The sequence below is a fragment of the Falco punctatus genome (genome assembly GCF_963210335.1).
Source record: "Falco punctatus genome assembly, chromosome: 1".
NCBI lineage: Eukaryota > Metazoa > Chordata > Aves > Falconiformes > Falconidae > Falco > Falco punctatus.
Genome location: NC_137580.1, coordinates 105,688,842 through 105,713,970, shown reverse-complemented (window position 1 = coordinate 105,713,970; position 25,129 = coordinate 105,688,842). Strand labels below are relative to the sequence as shown.

At 52.2% G+C, this 25,129-nt stretch overlaps 1 protein-coding gene across 2 annotated transcripts; it reads right to left on the bottom strand.

The window, feature by feature from the left end:
• Nucleotides 1-1,329: 1,329 nt before the first annotated feature.
• Nucleotides 1,330-25,087, bottom strand: YWHAG (tyrosine 3-monooxygenase/tryptophan 5-monooxygenase activation protein gamma). Of its 2 annotated transcripts, none has more exons than XM_080381952.1 (2): nt 24,837-25,087; nt 1,330-4,922 (listed from the first exon to the last, which is right to left on the bottom strand). In XM_080381952.1, the coding sequence occupies exons 1-2, from the start codon at nt 24,921-24,923 to the stop codon at nt 4,266-4,268; spliced, it is 744 nt and encodes a 247-aa protein (XP_080238078.1). In that variant the 5' UTR covers nt 24,924-25,087; the 3' UTR covers nt 1,330-4,265. The 2 variants fall into 2 exon arrangements, with proteins under 2 accessions (XP_080238078.1, XP_080238079.1); XM_080381953.1 differs by lacking the exon at nt 24,837-25,087 and adding an exon at nt 8,874-20,420.
• Nucleotides 25,088-25,129: the final 42 nt, after the last annotated feature.

Genomic DNA, 25,129 nt, shown 5'->3' with positions numbered 1-25,129 from the left:
TCCTGCTACCGGGGTCACACGTGGGCTTCGTGCCCCCCCCTACCATGTGTGTGTGTGTGTGTCATTTTGGGGATGGGTGGCCACGGCAACCAGAGCGATGGAGATGGTTGCCATAGTGAGCAGCAGCTGCCAGCAGCCCAGCCTGAGTGGGGGGGTGAGCACCAGCCCCCCTGCCCGGCCCTGCAGCACCTGGAGGGGGGGCGGCGGGATGAGTTTGGCAGGTCTCGTGCCTCCTGGGAGGGCGTCCCGCTGTCAGGCCCCAGCTTTGGGGTGGGGGCAAGCGGGATGTCCCCGCAGCCCCCCTTGCCTGCAGGAAAGGGAAAGGGCTGGGGGTACAGCCGGGGGCTGTCCCCCCTCCCCAGCCCCTCTGCCTGTGTCTGCGGACACCTAACAACCTGTCTTAGGGTTAAATCCTGCCCGGTCCGTGGGGGGCAGACCCCTGCCCGCTGGCTCACCTCTCTGCCCCCCTACCTTATGTCTGGGAGGGACGGTGACCCGCCAGGGCAGGATCTATTTCCCATCCAGGTGGGGAAACTGAGGCCCCACCAGCCAGGGGAGGAGGGGGCCAGGGTGGGGGAGATGTGGGGCTGATCAGGGCATGGGAGGGTGCTGGGCCAGGCTCAGCTTCCACAATACCCCCGGGACCCCAGTGCGCATCAACCAGATGCCTCAGCCCAGGCGTGTCTCCAAGGGACGAAGCCCCCCAAGGGGCATCCCCAGCCCCCTCCCCCCCCGAAACCCACTCCAGCCTTCATGAGGACACCATCAGCGTGCAGCGGTGCTGAGCCATGGTGCTGCTGGTGGCATGTCCCCTCCAGGCAGGGGGTGCTCCGCGAGCCCCTGGCCCTTCTTCACCATCCCAAGGGGGTTTTTCTGTCCCCATCCCGGGGGGGTGGTGTCTGTCCCCCCCCCCCAGCCCCTTGCAGGGTGTGTGAGCCAAGGCGTGTTTTCGGTTTATGGTTTCCAAGGGAGGGGAGTATTTTTACAGCGTGAGTCACCACACACAGCTTCGAGTGGAAAAACCATTGGGGAGGGAGGGAGGGAGGGAGGGAGGGAGGCAGGCAGGGGGGGAAGCAGCCCCCCACTCCCCCAGAGCATCCAGGACCCTCCCCATGGTTGGCCTCTGCCCCAGGATGGCCAGGAGCTGGGTGAACCATGAACCCATAGGGATGCTGAGCACGGTACCCTGGTTTCCCCCTGCCCCTGGGGAGCAGAAGCAAGGCTGTTCACTGCCACCCCCTGAGCCCCACGGTGAGGGGGAGCCCCCTCCCACCCCACCCAGCCCCCCAGAAACTCCACACAGGCGATAGCAATTAAGCAGCGCTGACGTCAGATCTGTAAGTTTATTTGCTCAATGTACGACGGCTACATAATGACTCACATTCATGATATTCCATCACTGAGGAAAAACTGCTAAGAATGGTCCGTGTGTGAAATAATTCCTTACAGAAACACGGAGTTGGAAAAATAATCACTGATTAGACCTTAAAAATAGTTCACTGCATAACATGACAAAAAGCACAAACAAAGGCTCATTCAAAGAACACAGTCATTGTTCTCCTACACTGTAATAGTTATAATTTCACCATGACGAACACCAGACATTAAGATTAAGCTAACACTGGTGTTTTCTTTTGCTTTTTTTTCCTTTTTAAAAACAAAATCATATATAATTGCATGTCACTATAGCAACATCCATAACAGATCAGTTTGTTACGATCACTATTTGGTAGAGCAAACTTTACCCCCAAAAGAAAAAAAAATAAATTAAAAAACTTTAAAAAATTTTTGAAGACTATTTTGTCATAGGAATACATAACATCTACAGTATAAGTTAATAAATTTCAAGCTACTGTATAGAAATACGACACTAGCATGCACAATATTGTATCAATAGAGTAATGGAGCAGTAATCATTTCACTGGAGAGACAGTATCATAGGCAAGTGCATCTCTTAAAAAACAAAAGAAACCATTCAAGCTGCTTAAAAATCAAGTCCCTGACCCCCACTCTGTTTTTAGCCCTCTTGTGCCATCTCTCCTGCAAAGTTTCCTAAAGCAGCCAGAGCAAAAGCCAAAAAGAAAAAAAAAGAAGGAAAAAAAAAAAAAAAAAAAAAAAAGCTAGGTTTTGTAATTCCAGTAAATTCACTTCCAAATTATACAGCTGGGACAACACTGCTCAGGGGACACGAGGGTCAATCAAAGGAAGGTAAGAAGCCTAAAGCGATCTTCCAGTCCACGGCACGTACCGGCACCGCGAGCATCTCGCCACGGGACGCTGCACACCGTCCACCCGGCGGCTGCGCTTGCTCGCTCGCCACCGGCGAGGCTGGGCAAGACTTTGCGTGCAAAGGCATCCTGGTCAAAACCCAACAGCTTTGCCAGCAACGCCAGGGCAATACCCGGAGGCCGAGCACCGGCCTCGGCTCCGCTGCTCCCTGAGGAGATGGGATAGAGCTGGAGACATCTCTCCATGCAACCCACCAGCAGGAGCGGCTGTACCGTGTGTGCAACACCACGACGCGCTGTTCGCGGACTGACTCTCAAAAGGGACAATGAAAGCCTGTTTTCCAAAAAAAAACAAAACAAAAAAATGCACAAGTGCGAATTTTCCTTACTGTGCAGCTTTAGGTGAAAAGCTACGTGGCACAGCACTCCGCGAGCCAGAGAACAGCAGTGAACTTCCAACAACGATGTAAAAATAAGAAATTAAAAAATAAATTTACTCAAAATGGGGTAAGTATTACCTGCTAAGCAACTCAGATGCCCCATCTCCCACCCCCTGCCAGATCAGACGGACTTGGAAAAGATTTTGCCAAGAAGAGAACTAAGTTCCTGGGCTCCCGATGGTTGATAGAAACGTCTATGATTGTAGCTCTTCCCTTGAGGATTTCTCTACCAAATTAGTTTCTAAGCTCCTGAAGTTCACTCATTACACCACAAGCTTCCCCAGGAGAAAGGAAAACGCACCTGGCTTCCCTGGTGACAAACAAGGGAGCCTGGGTGCCGGAGATCTGCTGACAAACCTCATGGTACAGTGGGAGAAAGTCAGGCAGAGTGAAATGGCAGTGCAATCCCTGAGGAAGCAGCTGTGGCACCTTAAATCAGGATGGTCTTTTGAAATACCAAACACAGTACATGACATACAGACCTGAATGCTCTTTTTTTATTATTATTATTATTATTATTTATTTTATTTTTTTTATTATTTTTTTTTATTATTTATTTAAGTGGCATTTTAAGTTGAAACACTTCCCCCTTGTCTAATTAATGAAGTTCTTAAACCTTTTGCTGTGGACTTAAAATAGTTGAAACAGCCGCTAGCCAAGCACCTGTTAAGCTGTTGACCAAAAAACTAGAGCAGCTTTGATGTTCCTCGGGCGGGCGGTCTTCTTGCCTTGGGCGACACAGAATAGCTAAAGCCAGTCCACAGGCGAGGACTGATCAGGAAGGCAAGCCAAAAGAACTAGCAAAGGAAAAAAAAACAAAAAACAGACAATCAAAGGCTTGATGTCATATGGCTGTAATGTAGAAATACTGTAAACTGCAATTTAGTGTTAATACTGTAAGCTACCCTAATAAATATCTTAATCAAAACAGGAAAAAAAAAAAGAAAAAAAAAAAAAGAAGATTGGATGGCCTAAATCCCGGGGCTTTGCAAGCCCCAAATTCTTTAGGTTGTGGTTTGGTTGGTTGGGTTTTTTGGTTTTTTTTTTTGTTTGTTTTTTTTTTTTTTTTTTTTTTTTTAATTCCTTCTCAATTTGGGGATTTTAAGCTATGCCCTGCCAGGCAGAGCGCTGCAGAGAGACGCCCCGCGACGTGGTATGGACACACGGCACTTGGACTGAAGAAACAAACGCACGAAGCCTTACTGGAACCACAGAACTCCTTTTTTTTTTTTTTTTTTTTGTGTTGCTTTCCTTAAAAACGAGGGCCATTCCATCCACGCGAATTCATCTTAAAACCCTTTTATTTCTAGCAATAAAGTTAAATTAAAGACAGCTCCACTTGTATTAATAATCTACAGAACAGTCCATATGCCAGTGAGGCTGCTATTCCATACCAGCACAGCCAGCCTGACTTCCACTAGTGGTGTTTTGGCAAAAATGTCAACGAGGCAATCAAAGACAGGTTGTGGGGGGCCTCCCTGGGAAGGTGTCCCCTCCCTTTCCCTCCCCCACCCCTGACCCCCCCCCCACTCGTGGGAAAAAAATAAAGACTGCAGTAGTTAGCATCAGCGTGCGGCTGCCAGTCCATCGGGGGGGTCTAGTTGTTGCCTTCTCCGCCGTCGTCATCTTGCTGATCGCTCGTCCAGAGCGTTAGGTTGTCGCGGAGGAGCTGCATGATGAGCGTTGAGTCCTTGTAGGAGTCCTCGTTGAGGGTGTCCAGCTCGGCAATGGCGTCGTCGAAGGCCGTCTTGGCCAGGTGGCAGGCCTGCTCCGGCGCGTTCTGGATCTCGTAGTAGAAAACCGAGTAGTTAAGCGCCAGCCCGAGCCGGATGGGGTGGGTCGGCTGCATGTGCTCCTTGCTGATCTCATGGGCTTCGCTATAGGCTTTCTCTGAAGACTCCACCACGGTCGCCCTCTTCTCACCGGTGGCCACTTCGGCCAGGTAGCGGTAATAGTCCCCTTTCATCTTCAGGTAGAAGACTTTGCTCTCGTACTGCGTCTCGCTGCAGTTCTTGATCAGGTAGTTGTCCAGCAGGCTCAGCACATCCTGGCACACCGCTTCCAACTCCTTCTCGATCTTCTCACGGTAGGCCCGGACCATTTCTATCTTCTTCTCGTTCCCATCGGCAGAGGTCTTCTGCTCGATGCTGCTAATTACTCGCCAAGAGGAGCGCCGAGCCCCCACCACATTTTTGTAGGCGACAGACAACAGGTTCCTCTCTTCGTTGGACAGAGGCTCGTTCAGCTCCGTCACCTGCATTGAGAGAGGGAGAGAGAAGAGACACACTTGGGTTAAGCCCCAGCCATCCGACGTTCCCATCACGTGTTCGGGTGCTCCCGTGCATCTCTAGCGAGAGGCAGGAAAGGGCAGCTGGCTCGCAAAGTCCTGCTCCATCATCCAGCATCTGCTCCCATCCCAGAGCGACCCAGCTGGGAACGCAGGCCGTGGTCCAGTCCCCCAGCACGAGGGGTGCACTGGGTTTTACTCCAGGTATTCTCCATCTCTGAGAAGATTAGTGTTTTCCAGAATCAGAAAAATCTTCTAGGAAAGAGAAAGCTTTCACCTGCAGGATGAGAGTCTGATTGTGCCGGAGGCGAGAGGGACAGCCAAAGCAAGAGGGTGGCGATGGGCTAGGGTTACGAGCTAGCCGTGTGGATTAACACCGCCACAGCTACTGGGTGTTCATCTTTTCCGTCTCCTATAAGCACAGGGCACGCTTCTGAGATGCCTAAATACGATAGAATTTTTTTTTTATGCACAGATAAGGCCTTCAAAGCTCGCACAGCAAGAGTACGTTCTTCCCACCCAGGATTTTCTTCATTGAGGACAGCAGCATTAACGTACAGCATCGCTTCACCTGCCTGACGCACCGCGGCAACGTAGGGATTAAGGAGATGACGGAGCACAGAGTCATCTCAAGTGGGCTGAACACCACCTCGGCCGGTTCAGTTACTGGGAAGCATCACACCTGATCCTGCCGTGACTTTATTCCAGCTCCTGCAACCCCCACCGCTGGCTGAAGCCAGCCGGGCAGCACCTCCAGCCACAGCCAGGCAGCCACCCATCCGCTGCAGCAGCTGCCCTGCCTTACGGGCAGCTTGGGAAGGGCTTGTGCCACCCTCGACTCCATGCCGTGCCCCATACAAGGGGCTCTGTGCCCCTGGGGCAGGTACAGCCGCTCACAACGCTGTAGCAGCCGGGCTGCTCTGTGCAGCCCCTCGGCTGGGGTAGTTGCAGCTGTCAAGTGGCACTTTGAGCCTGGGAATCGCTGCTGTCCCCTTCCCGGGGGGCACACCGCCCCGCCACATACACACCCCGGGGCTGGCTGCCTGGGAAGCGTGCCAGCAGGGCAGGAACCTCTAAGCCTCTTCTCTGCAGCCACTTCTCACAAGGACTAGGTAATGGTTTGGATGTGAAAGGCTTCTGCAAATACCGCGTCGTTTTCACAAGCATCTGTAAGAACAAGGTTTATTCCAGGCCTAGATAACCACATTTTATGGCCCGGTGATCAGGAGGCCAAGGGTGCATGCTGGAAGGTGTACGATGGTCCAGCTCAGGACCTCATTTGAGTGGCCTGGAATGACTCACGGTTGCTTCTACAATATAGACCTGCTCATTCCAGCAACATCCACTCCTGCCTGCAGCTCTCCTCGCAGCTGTTCAGCCATGGTCTGGCTCATGCCTTCTCCCAAAACCAAGCTCCAGCCATGCAGCACGCAGAGCACTCTGGTCTTTGACCCAGACCCTCTCTGCTCCTTTCCTCAAGGAAGAGGCAGCAAGAGCAGCCCCCCCTTCCCACCTCCTGCCATTGTGCGGACCTGTGCTGCTCCACGAGATGCTCTACAGCTTGGCAGGGGAACCAGCGACCAGCAGATCTCCAAGCAGAAGCAGGTCTTACGGCACAACCCAGGCACAACTGCCTCCTGTGAGCAGGGGAACGGGCATCACATTGAAGAGGGCAAAATCTCCTGTGACTTACAAGCAGTCGCCACCGATACAGGCCAAGGTGCACGGGGCAGCATGCCAACGCAGCTCCCAGCTTTCAAGTGCCAAAGCAAGCAGGCTGTGTGATGCCTGGGCCTTCCAGCAGCTCCTGGTGCCAGGAGACTAACCCACATCCCACCTCTCCCAGCCAGGCTGACGGCGGCTGTTTAACCACACGGCCCTGGGTTGTGTCTGATATGCTGCTTCCTGCAGAGGGGCCAGGGCAGAGGCTCAGCCCTGCATGCAGCCTGACTGCAACGTGCTGAAATACCCCTGGCAAGTTGCTTCTATGCTGCTTCCAGCCTGCCTTGTGCTCTCCGGTTCAGAGGTCTCTAGTTGTCTCTATTTTGACAAGACTTCACAACTTTGAAATGACTCCACTCATTCTTCCCTCCAAGTGACACCTGCACAAATATAAATTAAAGATACTGCGAGGTTAAACCCATCTTTGAAAGACAGTGGAACACAAGGAAGGTGTCCCCCTGCCCTAGAGCTTTATGGATTGTCTGTCCTCGGAAATACTCAAAACTCCATCAGGTTACTCAGGGTCTTGTCCCATCTAAGCTACCCTGCTTTCCATAAGGGAACTGGGACCAGAAACATCCAGAAGTCCCAGCCAGACTTATTCTCTTACCTCCCAGCTGTAAATGGAGTATCCAACATAGATATAAGAGACTCGCCGACTCCAACAGTCTCCTGCCCTGACACTGGTGTGAAGGTTGATAACCACATCATATGGTTATCATAACCATATCACAAGGTCTTGCTTTTAGCGAGACGCTCTCTGAGCAGAAATACCAATTTCAAGTGTGGACCAAGCAGGTGACTCTAAAGCTGCCCCACAGCCGAGTCTGCAGATATTTATCACTGCAGAAAGAAGTAGATTTACCTCCTCTCACCAGAAGAGCCTTGCTGGAGCACAGATTTATTCTAACTACGGGGAGTTTCATAGGATTAGCTTTGCCGTAAACATTTTTAAATTCGAAGCTATTAAGGATTACAGAAGAAAGTCGCCTGTCAAAATCCTTTCAACTAACTTGCTAACAGATGGAAGGTACACCTGTGGAGAAAGCAGATTCCTCCAGGGAGCTTGCAGGGGACTTATCACGACAGAAAGGGAGCCTTGTTAACCACGTAACCACTTCCTAGCAGTACCCAGGCTCCCAGTAAGGTAGAACACTGAAGAGAAACAGCAGAGGTGTAACACGGCCAGCGACAGGGATCGCATCCCTCGGCACTCGGAGAGGGAAGGGAAGAGGCTGCAGTCCTACACGTATTTCAGCTTGCAACTGAGCTGTGAGAGGAAGAAAGGAAAACCATCTGGCACTTGCACTCCCAGCAGGAAGAAAATTCAAGATGCCCAGGACACCAGATACTGCACAGCAAGGGTACACTTCGCTGCCTCAATCACAGAGTCACTGGAAGGCAGAAAAGACGTATCCCAGGTTACGCTGCCTTTGAGAACTGCCATCATCGCTGCCCCTTGGTCTGCCCAGAACCTGCCTGCCACGTCTCGGCACCACACTGCGATGCTGCTGCCTGCTTGCCTGCCCCACCGCACTGCTGAAAGCTGCACTGGTGTCTTCTGCCACGACACACTCTGTCCTCGTGGGAGCATGACAGTCACCGTCATGCGGCTTTTGCCAGCAGCGCTGTAGGGGTGAACATCTCCATCCGCAGGCCATCCCGAACCCGCTGCAGCAACCTGCCACGAGAACGCAGGGCTGCGTCTTCACCGCAAGCCTGTGCTGGCCAGCCAAAGGCTGATTTCTCCTGACCCTGCAGGATACCAACACAAAGCGAGTGCAATCAAGCCAGAGGCTAAACAGCAAGCTCTGATATACTTAAAAGCATTGCACTGAATGCCTTTGATGTAACATTAATAAGGCAATATCCTGCATCAGGCCTGGAAGAGATCGCAGTGGTCATGGCGCAAGCCCTTGCAGAGAATTCTTCCTAATGTTTGTTTCCAGCATCCAGATTCATATTACCAGAACCCTCCACCTTCTTAACTGAGACCCTGGGGGTCTCAGTTTTTAATTAAGAAGGGCAGCACCCTCACATACAGACCAACCCAGCGAGTGTTAGGTCACCTGATGCCCTTCCCAGCACTGCTACATGGGGTTAGAGACTTCAAATATCCAAAGAAGAAAATCTCAATTTGGCACTAAGAGAGCTTGGCAGGAACACAAAGCCATCAGCCTCTGGCTGGAAGCCTACCTGCTCCCTGGGAAGCTCAGTCATTGTGGAGTTTACTTCCCTGGTTGACAGCAGAGAAAAGCAGAACTTGCACCACAAATCTCAGCCAACTGTCAAGCCTTGTTTCACCCTGGTGCCCCCGTAGACCAGGAGGGGAGGGTGGGCAGATGCATGCGGCTGAAATGGAGTCAAGGTCTTGCAAGTGGCACGAACAGCCAAGCACAAAGAGCGAGCCCACACGCTCACGTGGCTTGATAGATGCAAGTCTTTTTGCTGTTCTGAGGAGGAGGTGGGGGGGAAACACAAACCCAAACGACCTTTTTCACCTTCCTTTCCGCTTCTTCCCTTCCAACCAGCCCAGCCACAAGACTGGCTCGTTACTGACGCAGAGCAGCAGGGAACCTCAGCTGTGGTGCCTCTCGTTTCACTGCCAGCCTGCAGGCAATGGTCCTACTTGCAAGAGCTCCCCCCACGCCTCACACCAGGTGACACCAGGTGACACGTGTGCCAGGAGCCAGACCCCTCACAGGCTGCAGGCAGCCCGGTGCTGGGCAGGAGCCTTGCCTAAGGGGCAGAAGCAGAGAAGACACCCAGTTGGGGAGCGCAGGTCTGCACTGGGCTTGGCATGGAGCATCTACAGGGACAAGCTTTGGCCTGGAGGCACACTCCATCACCGAGCTCCAGGACGCTGCCAAGTTCCAGTCTCACCAGTTCCTGCAGCCTTTGAGGGTGCAGCATCTGCACCACCAAGGCCCAAAGTGCCCTAAAGCCACAGGGTGACAGTCCAGCAGATCCTGTTGGACAAAAACTACTGGAAGTTTAGGGTTTCTACTGCTGGAGTCCCAAGGTTTGTGCAAATCAAAGCCCTCCGATTTGCAACAAAGCTCTTCAGAGGCAGCACAATCTTGGAGAAGGTTCTGCCCATTTCTCTACCACAGCTGCGAGCTCTGACTCAGCACTCTGTCCAAAACCTGGCATGCCCCTGGCACGTCCACGTGTCACGCTGCACCAGGGGAAGGTTCAGCCTCACGCGGAGAAGCCAGGGTGCGTGCCAAACTTTACCTGCCCCTAACGGCAAGGTCCAGAGCTCTCCAAAAACCCAGCCGTTGGTCCTACTGCACCTTCCTTCCGGAAGCACCCTCACTAGCAGGCTGTTTTGAGCCCTGCAGGGGAGGTTTGCTCTCAGCCAGCGGCAGGTTAGTTTGCTTATGGGGTTTATTCCAGGACTCTTACCCTCCACTTCTCACCTTGCATCAGTAGGTCTGAAGTTATTATTTCTGAGTACATCACAAAATAATATTTTTTGGGGACCCTTCAGTAGCTGCAATGGAGATCCATCACAGGATTTAGTGTTACCCGTTTACCCTTATATGCTTTTCATTTAGTTTTATAACCAAGTGCCCACCCGTTTATGGCTCCTACCTAGCTTTGATGTCTTATCTTAAAAGCATGCAGCACAGCAAGCTGAGCAGACCCAGATATTTTTCCCTGGGGAATACCATCAACATTTGACAGTTTAATCCATGTTATAAACCCCAACTCTTTGGCTTTTCTCATCACCTAGAAGGGATCCTGAGTCCCTGCAGACATCAGACATCTACAAAGGAGCCAAGCTTTCCTGGAGAGAGACAAGACAACCACGAGAACCTCAAAGTGTCTGCTGAGAACAGCTTTTCAACATCACCAGAGCTCCTCTTCCACCAGGATACACAACAGCCATCTCCTCAGCACTTGTATTTCCTCTGTTCTATCTACAGCTCCTGCACCATGTAATTAAGCATGTTATCTCTCAACGGAAACCCTGGCAATGGCCTTGTTTTCCTTCACATGCAGCTTGTTAGTCACGCTGAGGTCTGGCCTGAAGGTCCCCTTTTCTGTTTCTTTTTTTTTTTTTTTTTTTTTTTTAAATGGCAAACGTGCTTTTGTAACAGCGTTCTGGCCAGAAGTCCCACCACTGAAATTCTTACGTGTTCTGAAGCCACCGGTGAGTGGAGCAACCAGCACACCACCCCTTCAGGCTCAAAACAGCCGATAAATGTTCCCGACTACCTGCAGCCAGGCCATTAGCCACTGTCTCACGGTGGGACCCCATCACCCACCTGCAAGCACCAGGCAGCCCTCAGCAGCCCCAGTGCTGTCATTTTGGAGGTGACATGCCAGGCAGACTGCTGGGGTTCTTCTACCCCCATCTTGTTCTGGGGTTTCAGCTGGGATAGAATTAATGTTCTTCCTAGTAGCTGGTACGGTGCTGCGTTTTGGATTTGGTGTGGGAATAATATTAGTAACATACTGATGCTTTTAGCTGTTGCTAAGCAATATTTATATTAAGTCAAGGAGTTTTCAGCTTCTCAGGCCCTGCCAGTGAGAAGGCTGGGGGGGGGGGGGCACAAGAAATTGGGAGGGGGGACAGCCAGGACAGCTGACCCAAACTAGCCAAAAGGTTATTCTATACCATAGAACGTTGTGCTCAGTACAAAAAGCTGGGGGAAGAAGGAAGGACAGACATTGGGAGTGATGGTGTTTGTCTTCCCAAGTCACCGTTATGCATGATAGAGCCCTGTTTTCCTGGAGATGGCCGAGTACCTGCCTGCTGATGGGAGGTGGTGAATGAATTCCTTGCTGTGCTTGTGTACGTGGGTTTTGCTTTCCCTATTAAACAAATTCTCTTACTTTTACTCTTCCTACTCTCTCCCCCATCCCACCACAGAGGGAGTGAGCGGGAGGCTGTGTGGGGCTTAGCTGCCAGCCGGGGTTAAACCACAATACATCTCGCCCTACATCTCGCTCCTGAAGAAACTGCTGCCCTCAAGTACGTTAAATTATCACCATTACCCGGTGGTTTGACTACCGTCACGACTAGATGTCACACAGCCCAGTCAAGAACAGTTTCTCCTTGTGCCCTCCAGAGCAAGCTGCGCTATGACACCATCGCAGCAGTCGCAAAGATGCTTTTCTTAAGCACTGTCCTACTTCGACACAAAGCAGGCGTGTGTTAAACTCTACCTAAATCTCAAATCTCACCAGATTTCGCTGGTTTGGGTCTTTCCCCTGCCCTGCACTCTTGCCTTCTCCCCCATGTCATACTTCTGAAGTGGAAGTCACACCACAGCTACTCCTCTCCTTGTTGGCCCCCTCCGCTGTCCTCTCTGTGTTTTATCTCAGCACAGCCAGGGGATTTTCAGCTGCAGGTCGAGCCCTTCCTCTCATCTCAGCGAAGACCAGAAAAGCGCAAGCAGGCAGTGGGTAGAAGTTACTTCCCCACTGCTGTCTCCTTTGGCTGTTTCAGTATGAATAATCATATGCTAGTTCCTATTTTTTAAGCTGGCGGGGGCAGCTCTCGTCACAGGGCAGTGGCTGAAGCCACATGGGATGGCTCTGCCATTAAGTTTCAAATTACTTGTTTATTGCTTGTAGCATAACTGGATCTCAGAGGCTACTTAGGCACTCTAGGCACAGATTAGGATTTCTGCATGCTCCCGCAGTTAGCAGCTTTCATCCCAACCTGCAGCCTTCCTCACTTAAGGTGACTTTGAACCACCCAAGACAAAGTCTTTAAATTGGGAGGGAGACGTGAAAACCAAGAGCTCATTTACTTCACCAGCCTCTGTAGCTTAACAACTACTTAAGCCAAAGGGAATTTCATCATGCTACATGCAGGTTTGATTGGTCCGTGGAGCCTGCAGATCTCCTCCAGTTTTAGTCTGGCCCTGATGAGTTTCGGCTACAGAAAATGCAGGTTTCAACTACTGTGGTCATTCCTGCACAGAAAAGGTCGTAAGGGAGCCAAGGCAAGAAAGCCAGTGACAACAGCAGAGCTCGGAGCTGCTCCTGTTCTGCATTTGGTAGTGGCCTTCCACGTACCACCCCTTATCTGCAGCACTGCAGTCCCAGCGTTTGGTCTAACGGCTCAAATTTTTCCGCCTGCAAAACACTCGGATGCCATCGATTTGCCTCACCAGCTTCTTCTGCAGCTTCTGAGATAAGGCAAGCACAAGGGAGCATCTGCCTGCCTTCCATACACGGCTTCCAGGCACGTTCTCAAGATCTTGGCTATTGAGTTGACAGAGGGCAACCCCGACACAGCGCAATAACCAGCTGGGAGGAACAACTCCAGCTTCCCAACACGGGCATCGCGTTTGTTCTTCAAGTGCATCAGCTTAGAGCTACAAACCATTTCGGAATTAGCATTGCACAGCCATGTAGTATCTGCTTTTTGAGCCATTAAGGAATGACGCCCAAGTTCTTGTTTTCCTTATTAACAACCCGGTCCCCGTCGCCCTGACTGAAAGGCTGTTAAACGAGATGAAAACTGGTCATAGGACAACTTGCTTCATTGTCTTGCTGCCACTAGCTACCTCGTACCTATTAAAAACTCTAGGGAAAAAATCATCTCTGTTGGTCTAGTGCCTTCCTGCCACCAGATGGAGAAAGCAGCAAGTCGAGCCACATCAGTCCCAGCACTTAACAGGGCTGTCACTCAGGGCTCAGCACACCGGCTCCAGCAGATGGGATACCAGCACCTTTGCTTGCTAACTACAAAGCGACAGAAGGGATGCCAAGCTATTCCTTCCCCAAGATATGGCAGGCTGGCAAGCATCATCTGCCCACTTCCGCATTTCTGCAAGCACCTTAGCAGCAGCCCAAGATCCTTCTCCATCACCCAACCGCCCGGAGAGCTCTCCTGCCTCGGATTATCCAGTCTGTTCCCCGCTGATACAGGCCTTCTCTCCAGGCTTTCTGCAAAGGGTGTAGAAGAACAGTGCCACAGCACACCACTGCCGTGGCAGCTCAGACGTGCTCTTGGAGCACGGTGAACGTTTTAGGAGCTCAGAGTAGCTCCTTTTGAGAGGAGAATGACAGTTCAGTGATTTCTGTAGGCTCTTCTGGGCTGCATTAAACTTCTCTAGGTATGAGCTGAAAAGCCCTTGAAGAGTAACTGCAGCTCTTTCCTCAACAGCACTTCTGTACAAGTTTAAAGACCTTAGGGTGGGTTTGGGTTTTTTTTCCCATTCAGGCATTATTCTTCAGAAAAGTCCATCCACTCACAGGCTTTTTAGCTGAAGCAGCCATCCGTGGGACAACCACTGGGCATTTCCGGAGTCTTAAGGCTTGGTCAACATTGGGGAAGAGTGACTATTTTTTCTTCCCCTCCAATTTACGGCAAAACAAACCCAGGCTAGACAGACATCAGGGCCACCAGCACATAAGCAGGGACACGCTATATAAATTAATCAAGTTTCATGTGGGGAGGGTGTTTAGTGCTGCTGGGAGCATTAGCTACTTAAAGACTTACCTCACAGCTTCTCAGAGTACTAATCTGGCTCAGATATTAGTGCTTTCCTGCTCACCTCCAGCCCCACTGCCAGGCGCTAAGCACCCTGCCACCAGATCATCAAATCCTCCCCGGAGCTTCAAGTGCCAGGGCTTGTCCTTAATCAGGGGCTCAAAAAAATGGCAGCATTATGCCATACCCATGACCTCTACCCAGCTGAACCAAGCAGAGAGGGAAGAGACAACGTGCCATGGGCAGGACACCCAGGGAAAGGTTGAGAGCAAGTTCTGGCCGCTGAGCAAGCTTGCTCCCAGGTCTGCTGGAGCAGGATGAACTGGGTAATCCCCTGGCTGCTGGCATGGCTTCCTCCTGCATGGTAGAGCCGTGGCTGTCACGATAGCTGGCAAGCTGCTGCTCCATCAGGATGAAACGGGAGAAGCTGCAACCATGCAAACAACTCCCTGCAGCCAGCACGTAAGTTTTTAACCACTCTGTGTCATTACCCCAAACACATTGGGAAAGTCTGCTCCGTTGCACATCAAGGTAAGCTTCTGGAAATATTTTTTAAAAAAAAAAATACCAACCACCAAAAAATAAAAGACCCAAGATTTTTACTCTAGGTCTTTTGGTCTGCAGAACCAGCAGTTCCCTGCAGTGTCTGAAACGTGTTTTACCAGATTAAGCAAGAGACTTTCCAGAACACCCAGGTGGACCTCCAGCACGCCAACTCCATGATAGCTTTAATTTCTGCATCAGCAAGTAAGGTGATTACCCCCCCAGATGTACTTTACCCTCCCACTGCTTCAGGGTTTTCAGGCTTGATCTTACACACCTCTAGCAAAGACTATTTTATTTAATTTCTTAAATGAACCTGCAGAACAGAAAGTCAAGTTTTTGCTCTGGCAGCTTTCTGGAACACTGCAGCTAATTTTACATTATGTGGAGGGTCAGTTTACTATTCTAGATCTGACTCTGGACTTGACTACCCTCACCTGGCTCTGGCTATCTCCTCCCAGCCCTCTTTTGAAGCCCAAGGGACTACTCCCACAGACTTGATCTCAGTCCATTACAGGTGACAAAGCCTCTCAGGCGCCGACATCTCGACACCACCAAATGCAAGAAGCCAAGCTCCAAACTTCAAGGTAATGAAATATTCACCCCACATAACTAAGCCCAACAGCATAAACAGGCAAAGCTCCGATGCCTTCCTCAGCGAGTGCAAATCAAAGGCTGTTAATCTTCCCCAAGTTCTCATTCACTGCTGAATACTAAGCATTAGTCTTTTACAAGTGCAGATCTCCTACAGCAGTTCTCCAGCATATCTGTTAGCATACAGCACAGCAACAGCTTCTCCCAACTACTATTAATAAACTTTACGCTGCGGAGCACCACAACTGTCCAAACAACATGTTCATCAGCAACCTTAACACTGAAGCTGAGACTTCTCGCTGGTGTTTTCCTACAGCCTTGCTGAAACCATCTTAGAGAGGAATCAGAAGCATACTGACATGCCAAGTGGCTTTGCCTGGTACGTAAGCAAAGTTACACCCCAAGCAAGCCAACCCATCCAGTAAGATCAGAGGGAATTTGCAAACAATTAAAGAACGGTTTGTACTTTGAGTCCCCGCAGATTTGTGTTCGTCCAAGTGCAGCTGCCTCTAACACCCATAGACTGACTCAATTCTAACATCTCCTTTATAGAACAAAAGCATTAAGTACTCTAATCCCTAATCTGGGGATCACTTTAAGGGAATCTCATGCCATCATCAGTGACATGTTCTCAAGTTACTCTCCTACTGCTATTAACTAATGCACTGCCTTTGGTCACTAGATCACTAGTTTCGGGCCAAAAAAATCAGGTTTGTTTAATACCTAACTGAGCATGTGCTGGATCATTCCTGAGATGTGATGAAATCTGGATTAGCACAGAAAAACCTGAGATTGGGGAAGTTTGTACTTAAAACAGGCAAAGGCTTTTGTTTCACCAGCTCCACAAAGGCACAGCTTCTGGCAGACAGTCTCATCAGTTTCCTGCAGCCCAAGGATTGCTGTCTCATAATTTCAGTTCTATTTTCCAGAATTTACCATTTCTGGGCATTTCCAGACCTTACCAGGCAAAGTGTCACTGCAAACCATGGTGAGACTCCTGGGTGAACATCAAGCCCTGTGCTCCACCAGCCCCAGCACCTGCTGGGGCTCTGGCCCACTGGAGAGGCTGGAGAGATGCGGCAGCTTGGGCTCACCATCATTGTGCCCTCGGAGAAGCTGGACAAAGCCATCCCACTGCCGAGCTCCTCCCCAAGGCAGGCTTCCCACAAGGGCCATGGGGAGGAATCCAGCATCCCTGACACCTGGACTCTGGAGAAAGGAAACAGGCCTCTTACTTAAATAAAATAAAAAATTCAAAGAGCAGAATGAAAGTCCTTTTGTCACCATTTTCCTTCATTTTATGGTGGGAGGATGGACTTTGCTCATCAGATCGAGCAGCCAGGGGAACGAAAAGAGAAAGCTGGCTCTAACAGCCCTGGCCATGCCCAGCCAAGGAGATGACACACCACCAAGTTACACAAACCCCACAGCCGGCTGGTCACAGATCCGCATCCTTCCCCTTTCCTACTTGCTCCAGACCAAATGCAAATGTGTGAAGTCCCCCCGCAGCTGCTCAAAGCTTGCTCTGCTTTGGCGGGGGTGGGGTGGGGGGAAGGCAGAAGCAGAGACCAGTTAAGACCTCAGCAATGCCAGCGCACTGCCCAAATCCTGCACAGGAGAGCACTGCCACGCTCCCTCGCAGCCTCACTCATCTTGCAGGGTCCTCCACCGCTCATCTGCGTTCAGGCAGCACTGTGCGAGTTGTGGGCTGGGTTCCCACAAAGCCATTTTGATTCCATCGGGGAAAAACCAAGAGTTTCCCCATCTGCAAAGGCTGAAAGCTGCATCGGCAGGAGCACAGGCAGGGCCTGCCAGCCAGCAGCCATGGCAAAGCGTTTTATCTAACTGCCACCAGCGTGAAACTGGCTCCAGCTCATTATCGGAACAGTATCCAGAAGTCAAGCCAAAGGTTTCAGAGGTCGAAAGACAAACCCACCATATCTTCACCAGTACAGTACAGCAATAAATTCACAGCTCCTTCCCCTTCGTTTCAGCAGGTGCTAAAATGGTTTTCCAAGGTACCTCTTTCCAGCAGTGACCATTGCTTGCAGAACCAAACTGAATAAATACTTGTGACTGTTTTCATTAAATTTCTGCTTTCCAGACATCAGGTTGCCATTTGCCTCCAGTCATGTGAATCTAATAGGAAGGAGGAAGACTTCAGCCAAGGGCAAGCTAGGTTAGCTACCTGTCCGGTAAAAAGCAGAAGCTGGTTAAGGCTTTCAGCCTTCCAGAAAGAAGTGATGAAGGGCTGGACAGCAAAGGAAAGAAGGTCTAAGCTGGCTCCAAACCAGTTAGCACAAAAAGCTATCGAGCTGCAGAGCACTGAAGCGTAGAAGGATGCCTAGAAGCATCAAGGGTGCGTCAGCTACCCAAAGACAACTGATGCCCTGCATCACAGCTTTGCCATGGTGAAGTGGAAGACGATGCCTGTATCCCATCAAGGCTGCCAATGGAGAAACGCTTGGGAAGCCAGGCAAAACCTGTTTTGCTGTGCTTTGTACTGCAGTTATTCCAGTACGCATTCATGTTTCACTGTCAGTCACAGGTCAGGAGGTAGAAACGGGCAGAAAAGCAGAAGGCAGCTTCAGCTCTGCAGAGTCCTAAATGCCCCAGACAACCGAGGAAAGCCTCCCTCGGGTCAGACCGTAGAGGCATTTTCCAACCCCTTCTTCTGTACCTGCCCCTGAGCAGCCTGGTGCCCGGCTGGGATCCACCGAGCAGCTAGCTCTAGTCTGAACTAGTCAGACGGTCCTTTTTGCTCTTCCCTGCCAGACAGGTATTGAGCTCCCAACACGCTACTCACCTCTGCCAAGGGAGAGAAGCAGTACCGACGAGTCCAGCAGTGCTCCGCATCCAGGGGCATGTCTGAGCTCAGACAAGGCCACCTCCCAAGAAGCAGCTGGTTACTCAAGCATTGGCAGTTGGACACACAAAAGCTTGGACTGTTTATTTTCCCTAAATATGAACCCTTGCACACGACTTCCCATGCGTTTGTTTGCACATGGTTTACTTGGCATGAAGCTGCTCAAAACAGGAGCTGAAGAGTTCAGTTGCAGAGTTTGTGTGTCATACCCTGCCAGATGTGTCACCGTCCATGCAGGTTTCTCCAGATGTAAAGTCTACCCTCTCCCATTCCCCTCTCCCAGCCCTTGCTCCATCAGCAGCACCCTGAGACACGCTTCTTCTTGCACCCTCAAGAGTCACAGCTGACAGGTCAATTCCTAACTGCATCGATCAAAATGGCAAATGTGACAAGCACATCTCATCCTCTCTGATGCCTCGTGGCACGAGGATCGGCACACTCAACACCTCGTCCTACCCAAATCTGCAGGTCCACAACACCCAGGGAGGCCGGCTGGCACGTGCTTGCTCATGTTGTCCCCGAGCGTTCACTAAACCCAAGGGAGCCCAAATTCTTTAGAGATTAAATACAGAAGACTGGATCCAAGGTTAGGTGACTGCTCACAGGTACAACACCACCAGAGGCCGCTGACCACACAAGCTGACAAAGCTCCCACCATGTGCATTTTGCCTTTGCAAAGTCCTTCCATCAGTACAGCTCAAACCCACCCTGAATGGCCCCATCCCAGCATTTCAGCGCGAGGCAGAAGGGCAGCTGGCTGGTACAGCTCCAGTCCTCCGCCTGTGCACACTGACATCGTTCCCCATCTCAGCCCTAACTGTGCTCCTTCCAAGCATGTGACACCCCAGTATGGAGCGGTGCCGTGAAATATCGAGCTCTGAACATCCTTGCACTTAAGACAGTGAAGGGGCTTGGGGTCACCTACCAGCCTGGGAACAAAACCCTGGTCCAGCCAGGACTCTCCATGGGCTACTGGGGACCATCGGGTCGCCCTTACTCCACCTCCCTGATCTTAAGGTTTGCGAGGCTGAGCCTTCTTATTCCTATGTAGAAAGCCAAGCTGTCCATGCTCCTGACCAGCTCTAACGCTGTCGGCCCAGACTCAAGAAAACAGCTTAAAATGAAGTGGTCCAGTAACACACGGTGAAGAGCTGGCACAGAGGAAAAAAAATAATAATGATGGGGATCCTCAAGAAAAATCTTCCTTCTACCAGCAACGGAAGGCAAGGAAGCAGCCATGTTCCTCATCTCCCCCGCTCACCATCCAGATCCCAGAGAATGGCCATGGGTAGTTCCAGCCATCACCCAGCAGCAGGAAGCAGAGGGATACAACACAATTACCTGAATAGCCCTCACTTCTCTAAAAGCACCATTCAGCACACTCATAAGGACTGCTAAGAGGGTGCCAAATGACACCAGCCAGTTGAGACGAGACAAGCCAAGAACAGAGTGCATATGCTCCAGAGGTGCAGGAGTTTCCGATCTGCAGCTGAAGTTCCATAGCAGCCCTTAAACTGCTGTTCCTGCAGCTTCTAGAAAGCCCAAGTTCACATCGCCAGTGCCCAAGGAGCCTATTCCACACAGAAACTTTGGGATCAACTGGTGAACAAAGCTTAGGCAGATAGGGCTTGTCCATATATATTATGAAGCTTATTTTGTTTTCCCAAAAAAATATCCTGATGAGCCAGCCATCTTTAACCACAAGAAGGAGCGCAAGAAAGTGGGGGTGGGGGGCAATCAAGACAACTCCCACCAACCTTTTCGTACTTTCAGGGCTAGCCACCATCCAACAGATCTACTGGCTAAGCCCACAACATCTAAAGCCTCTTGGAGAGCCCCTGCCCAAGAGCTTTTGCTGTTTCCATGTACCCTAGACATCTGCAGAGGATTCAACAGCTAAATTCTCCACCACAGTCTCAGTATCGCTTCCATTCAGTTCAAAAAAAGCTGTTTCTAATCAGACCCACACCTGCCTGATACAGTTGGCCAACTGAGAGAAAACCAGCATGGGCTCACAAGTCAATGGCTTTTCCTAAAGCTCATAGATAAAGACTTACCAGGAGCTTAAAGGGGAATTTCTAAGAGCTTGAGCTGCTGATGACTCGCCACTTAATATAGTTAATGTGTGCAGTGCCCACTGTACTTGTGTACAGGGCATGTTGCTAACTGTCCGAGGCTTAAGGGCAGCTGTGCAACTCAGCCTACAAGGTCCTGAGGCCGATTTACGCAGACAACCCACACCGTGAACCGTTACGAGATCGGAAGCTTCTAGCTCCTCACAGCAGCCATCCTGCCCTGACCCTGTGGATCTCCAGGAAGGAAGCCCTGCTCCCTGCTTGTGAGTCACACTGTTTTGCACCGCCCCACCACCATCACTCAGGTCTGAGCAAGCCCTTTGCTGCTAAAGGGCAAGAGGACTGCTATGTGTAAGAGCAGATGTATGCTGCAGTGGGTCCAGGAGGTGCCACAAGGCTCAGCAGCATCCAAGATACCTGCACAAGGGGTGGCAGCAAAGGCATCGATATAGCCATTAGATGCTAATGTACCCTCTCCACTGGAAATGGTTTCTCTAAAGCCTTCCCCGGCCCCCCTGGGAAGTGCTACTACAGCAGCTCACACTCCTTGCTCCCTCCCTACTGTCACAGATGGCCTGCCCAGCACTCCTCCTGGAGAAGCCTTTCCACCTCACCCTTTTGTCTCGTCTACGCTGCAAAGCAGAAAGCAGCTAATCATCCCTGCTCCACTCCCCTGGGACTTTCCAGATAGGAAGGATTTGTGTTACTCCCCCTCTTCCCAAGGACGAGCCTGCTATCTGCGTGAAGCCCCGCTGCCTGCACTAACCTGGTCACTGGATGCAGAGGGTGACAGCGTGGCCAGGCTGGTGAGCAGCATGGCAGAAGCCTGCATATCCCACGCCAGGGAAGGCCTGCGGACCCCCACGCTTGCTCTCCTCCTCCACCCACCACAGCCATTTACTGCACCGAGAGCCAGCTGTGCCTAAAGCCTGGGCAGCAGCTGTCTGCTTTTCAGCATCTCCGACGTTCACCCCTCCACACCCACCACCACTGATGGCACGCACACACAGCACAGCCCCGGCCCTGCTGCAGAGGTTGGGTCCCCAAAATCAAATAGCCAATATTCCCCCTCACAGGGGTCCTTCAGGTGAGCTCAAGGACTCTGCCATATGGTCCCACACCTACATGATACAAAGGTGCAATGTAATAATCCTCCCCCGACCCATTTTAGGTGACTTATTTCCTGCGAAAGTTACTGCAATCATCTTGCTCGCTCACCTGCGCATCCCCCTCTGCCCCCCCCCCCCCCCCCCCCCCCCCCCCCCCCCCGCAATAAAGGTCTATAGGAAGGCATGTGCTCTGCTCCCCAGGCAGCACCCACCAGGGGCTTGGCAGGGCTCCACCTCCAAAAAGCCTCCAGCAGCATCGCTGCTCCCCAGCTAATGGCTATCGATCCACAGCCCTGGCGCTGGATCGGACGGTAAACTCTTTGTGAAGCTGAATCAGACAAAAAGGCAGCCCACCTCAACCACTGCGGGCAGAAAAACCCAGCGAGCCAGGAAGGAAACCACCGGTGCCGCTTGGGCACAGCATCGGTTGGGATGGCAAGCCCAAGGCCAATGCCTGCCCACTGACCAGTGGGCACGGCCACCACCCTGGGGATCAGCGGAGAGCTTTCCTGCTCTCCAGCACATTATAGGGCTGACTGTACCCCCAGATAACGCCGAGGTGACAAGGGACATGACCAAGGTCATACAGCCATAACCTGGACCAACAGGCCCAGCTCTGCACCCTTCCTGGGTGCCAACATCACCTTCTGCTCCCTCCATTAAGCAAAGAGAACGTCTGCTAAGTTTTACCGAGACTCCCCAGTAAACCCACGACATTTGGGGGCTGAAGAAGTCCTGTGACTGCAGCAGCCATGCAACTGCACATACTGATTAGGGGCACGACAGCAAGAAAGGAGCTAGAATTTATATATATATATAAGAAATATATATATATTTCTTTGCTTGCTGTGGCAAGCAGTGCTGGATGAATCAGCAAACAGCACGAGCCCCAGCACACCAATTTTAAACCCTTAAAATGGCCATGCAGCACAGGCTACCCAGCAGGCAGGGCAGAGGCTTGCTGAACAATGTGCCTGGCTGCCGTGTCACCACCCATCTGGCGACCCCCAAAATGCAACAGTGAGATCAAGCTGCAGGAAAACGATCTTCTTTTATGCACATCATTAGCACGCCGGGCTTTGAAGGAAAGCCACCTGGCATTTCTTAGCACGGGGTTAAGGAAGCAAATGGGTGGCTGGCTTTGGAGGGCAGGAGACAAAACGGCGACGACCATGGGAATGCTTCTGCATCACCTTAGCTAGACACAGCCCGCATGCTCTCTGCTACCACCTGGGTGCATTGCAGCTTGGACCATGGCATATGACATCACTAGGCGTTGCTACGGAAATGAGTGCGAGGTCATCAGCCTCCTGCACAACCAGAGCTGGGGGATGGGCGGCACACAGGACGGGTGACAGGGATAACCGAGTGTGACATGTCCATCACTGCCAGACTGACCGTGCCGGAGTTTGGGCAGCATCGTGCAGAAATGAAGAACAAAGCTCTGCCTTTTGTTTGCTGTCACGGGAGGCATCAGCACTCCCGCTGTGAATCATTTTCTTACGGCCAAACTACACAGCAACTGATAAGCTGCATTAGCCCGGGTTACTGTTTCACCAGGGCCAGTAAGGACTGAAAGGAAAAAGCATATATATAATCTCTAACAACGCCTTCAGTTTAAACACCGAGCCTGGGTAAGCAGGCTAGGGAAATTTGCCCAGCGGGAATACTGCAACATGGCTGTGTGTCCCAGGCATATCCCTGTTGGCTTTGTCATAGCGGCTGTATTATCCGTAGGAAATGAGCTGTAGGATCTGCTCACACAGCAGGCTTTGCTTTAAAATGAATAGATGCCATTATAACAAAATGGTATAAAAGCCATAGTGCAGCAAAGGAATAGCCCAGTTAGTTTAATATGATAATATCTTGTTCTGATTATCTATATTTCATTTCTTGATAAGACATCTCCTCCCTCCCTGTTCTCGGGCTGTGACAGTTTTGTCTGTTTGATAAATGCAAGGTTATTGACAAAATGGTGCAATATGGGCAAACAGAGCTGCACCCACGGCAGACTGCGACATTCCTAGATCAGCATTCACTTTTCATCAGCCAGGGAGGACACCCCAGCTCCTCGCAAAGGTTCAGACCTGACTAAGAAGACAAACATAAAGAACAGTTTTCCCCTTTAAAGCACCCCCTCCCTCCCTCCACCCAGTCTAGCCTCTCTGCAATATGACAAATGCAGAATCTTCTGGAATGACTTGATCCTGCCTCCCACGATTGCTTTGTTTGCAAGATCAGATCAGAGATATGTTTTTTTTCCCCTTCTTATATTGTCAAAATGTCAGTATTGAAGGGGAGCGTTCAGTGTCACAAATCAGATCAGCCTGCTATATGCAGAGTCTTTATTTTAAGAGCGTGAAATGAATACAACATGACTCAATTCATAAATCTCCAACCAAGTGCAGTAAAAATAAGAGCTTTGGCAGCGAAAGGGCTCCCGATCATTGGGGTCATGAGCACACACACCAGCCTCACCAACCACACGCGGCAGGGGATGCATGGGAGCAACGGGGAGGTATTTCGGCAGCGGGGAGAGGTGTGCACGCAAACCCACTCACCCCCCCACCCCCCCCGGCCCCAGGTTTCCCCACAGCCTTGCCCCACGGGGCTTGGCAGCCCCCCAGCTGGCATGACCCCCCAGGGAGCGTCGCACCCCAGGTCTGGCTCCTCTGCCCCCCACACTGGGCCAGGGCAGGGAGCGCTGGTGGGGATGGGGGCATGGCAGAGGATGCATGGGGCAGGCAGAGGGGCCTGGCGTGGGGGGAGAGAAGGGATGGATGGGGCAAGGAAGTGATGCGTGGGGCAGAGGACAGGGCAGCAGGGTAAGGGAGGCAATGGGGGGGGGGGGGGGGGTGTGTGCCTAGGGCAAGGGAGAGATAGGCATGGGGCTGGGGAGGGCTCTAGGGCAGAAGAGATACACGTGGGGCTGTGGGGGTGCTCTGGGGCAGGGGAGAGAGATGCTTGGGGCAGGGGGAACCTAGGGCAGGGGAGAGAGATGCGTGGGGCTTGCGGGGGGGGGGGAGAACCTAGGGCAGGCGAGAGAGACGCGTGGGGCTTGGGGGGGTTCTGGGGCAGGGGAGAGAGATGCGTGGGGCTTGGGGGGGATCTAGGGCAGGGAAGAGATGTGTGGGGCTGGGGGGGGATCTAGGGCAGGGCAGAGGGATGCGTGGGGGGACTCCACGACAGGCAAGAGAGATGCGTGGGACTGGGTGGGGGCTCCAGCACAGAGAAGATGCGTGGGGAGCCCCAGGGCTGGCGACGGAGGTCGGGAGGGAGCAGGCTGTCCCCGGGCGGCGACAGGCGAGGGGAGCGGGACCCCGCGGGGGGCAGCCCACGGGCTGGAGCCGCACGGAGGGACGGCGGGGGACCCCCCCCCCAAGCCCAGCCCGGCCTCGGCCGGGCCCCCCCCCACCGAGGGGCGCAGCCCGGGGAGGGCGAGGGGAGCGCGGCGCGGGACCCCCGGGGCGGGGGGTGGGGAAGGACGACGGACGGACAAGGGACGGGACTCACGTTCTTCATGGCGGCCGCCATGTCGTCGTATCGCTCGGCTTGCTCGGCCAGCCGGGCCTTCTGCACCAGCTGCTCGCGGTCCACCATCTTCGCGGGGCCGGGGGGGAAGGGCAAGGAGGCTGCGGGCTCCGGGAGGAGGAGGAGGGTGAGGAGGAGGAGGAAGGGCGGCGGCGGCGGGAGGAGGAGGAGGAGGGTGAGGAGGAGGAGGAGGGTGAGGAGGAGGGCGAGCGGGCGGGCGGGCGGCGGCGGCTCCTGGCGCTGCTGCGGCTGAGGCGGCGGCGGCTGCACCCGGT

Excerpts from the sequence above, each read along its gene's own strand:
- YWHAG (XM_080381952.1), bottom strand. The coding sequence starts at position 24,923 with ATGGTGGACCGCGAGCAGCTGGTGCAGAAGGCCCGGCTGGCCGAGCAA. Across the intron at positions 4,923-24,836 it reads TGGCGGCCGCCATGAAGAAC|GTGACGGAGCTGAACGAGCC; the intron begins GTGAGTCCCGTC and ends CTCTCAATGCAG.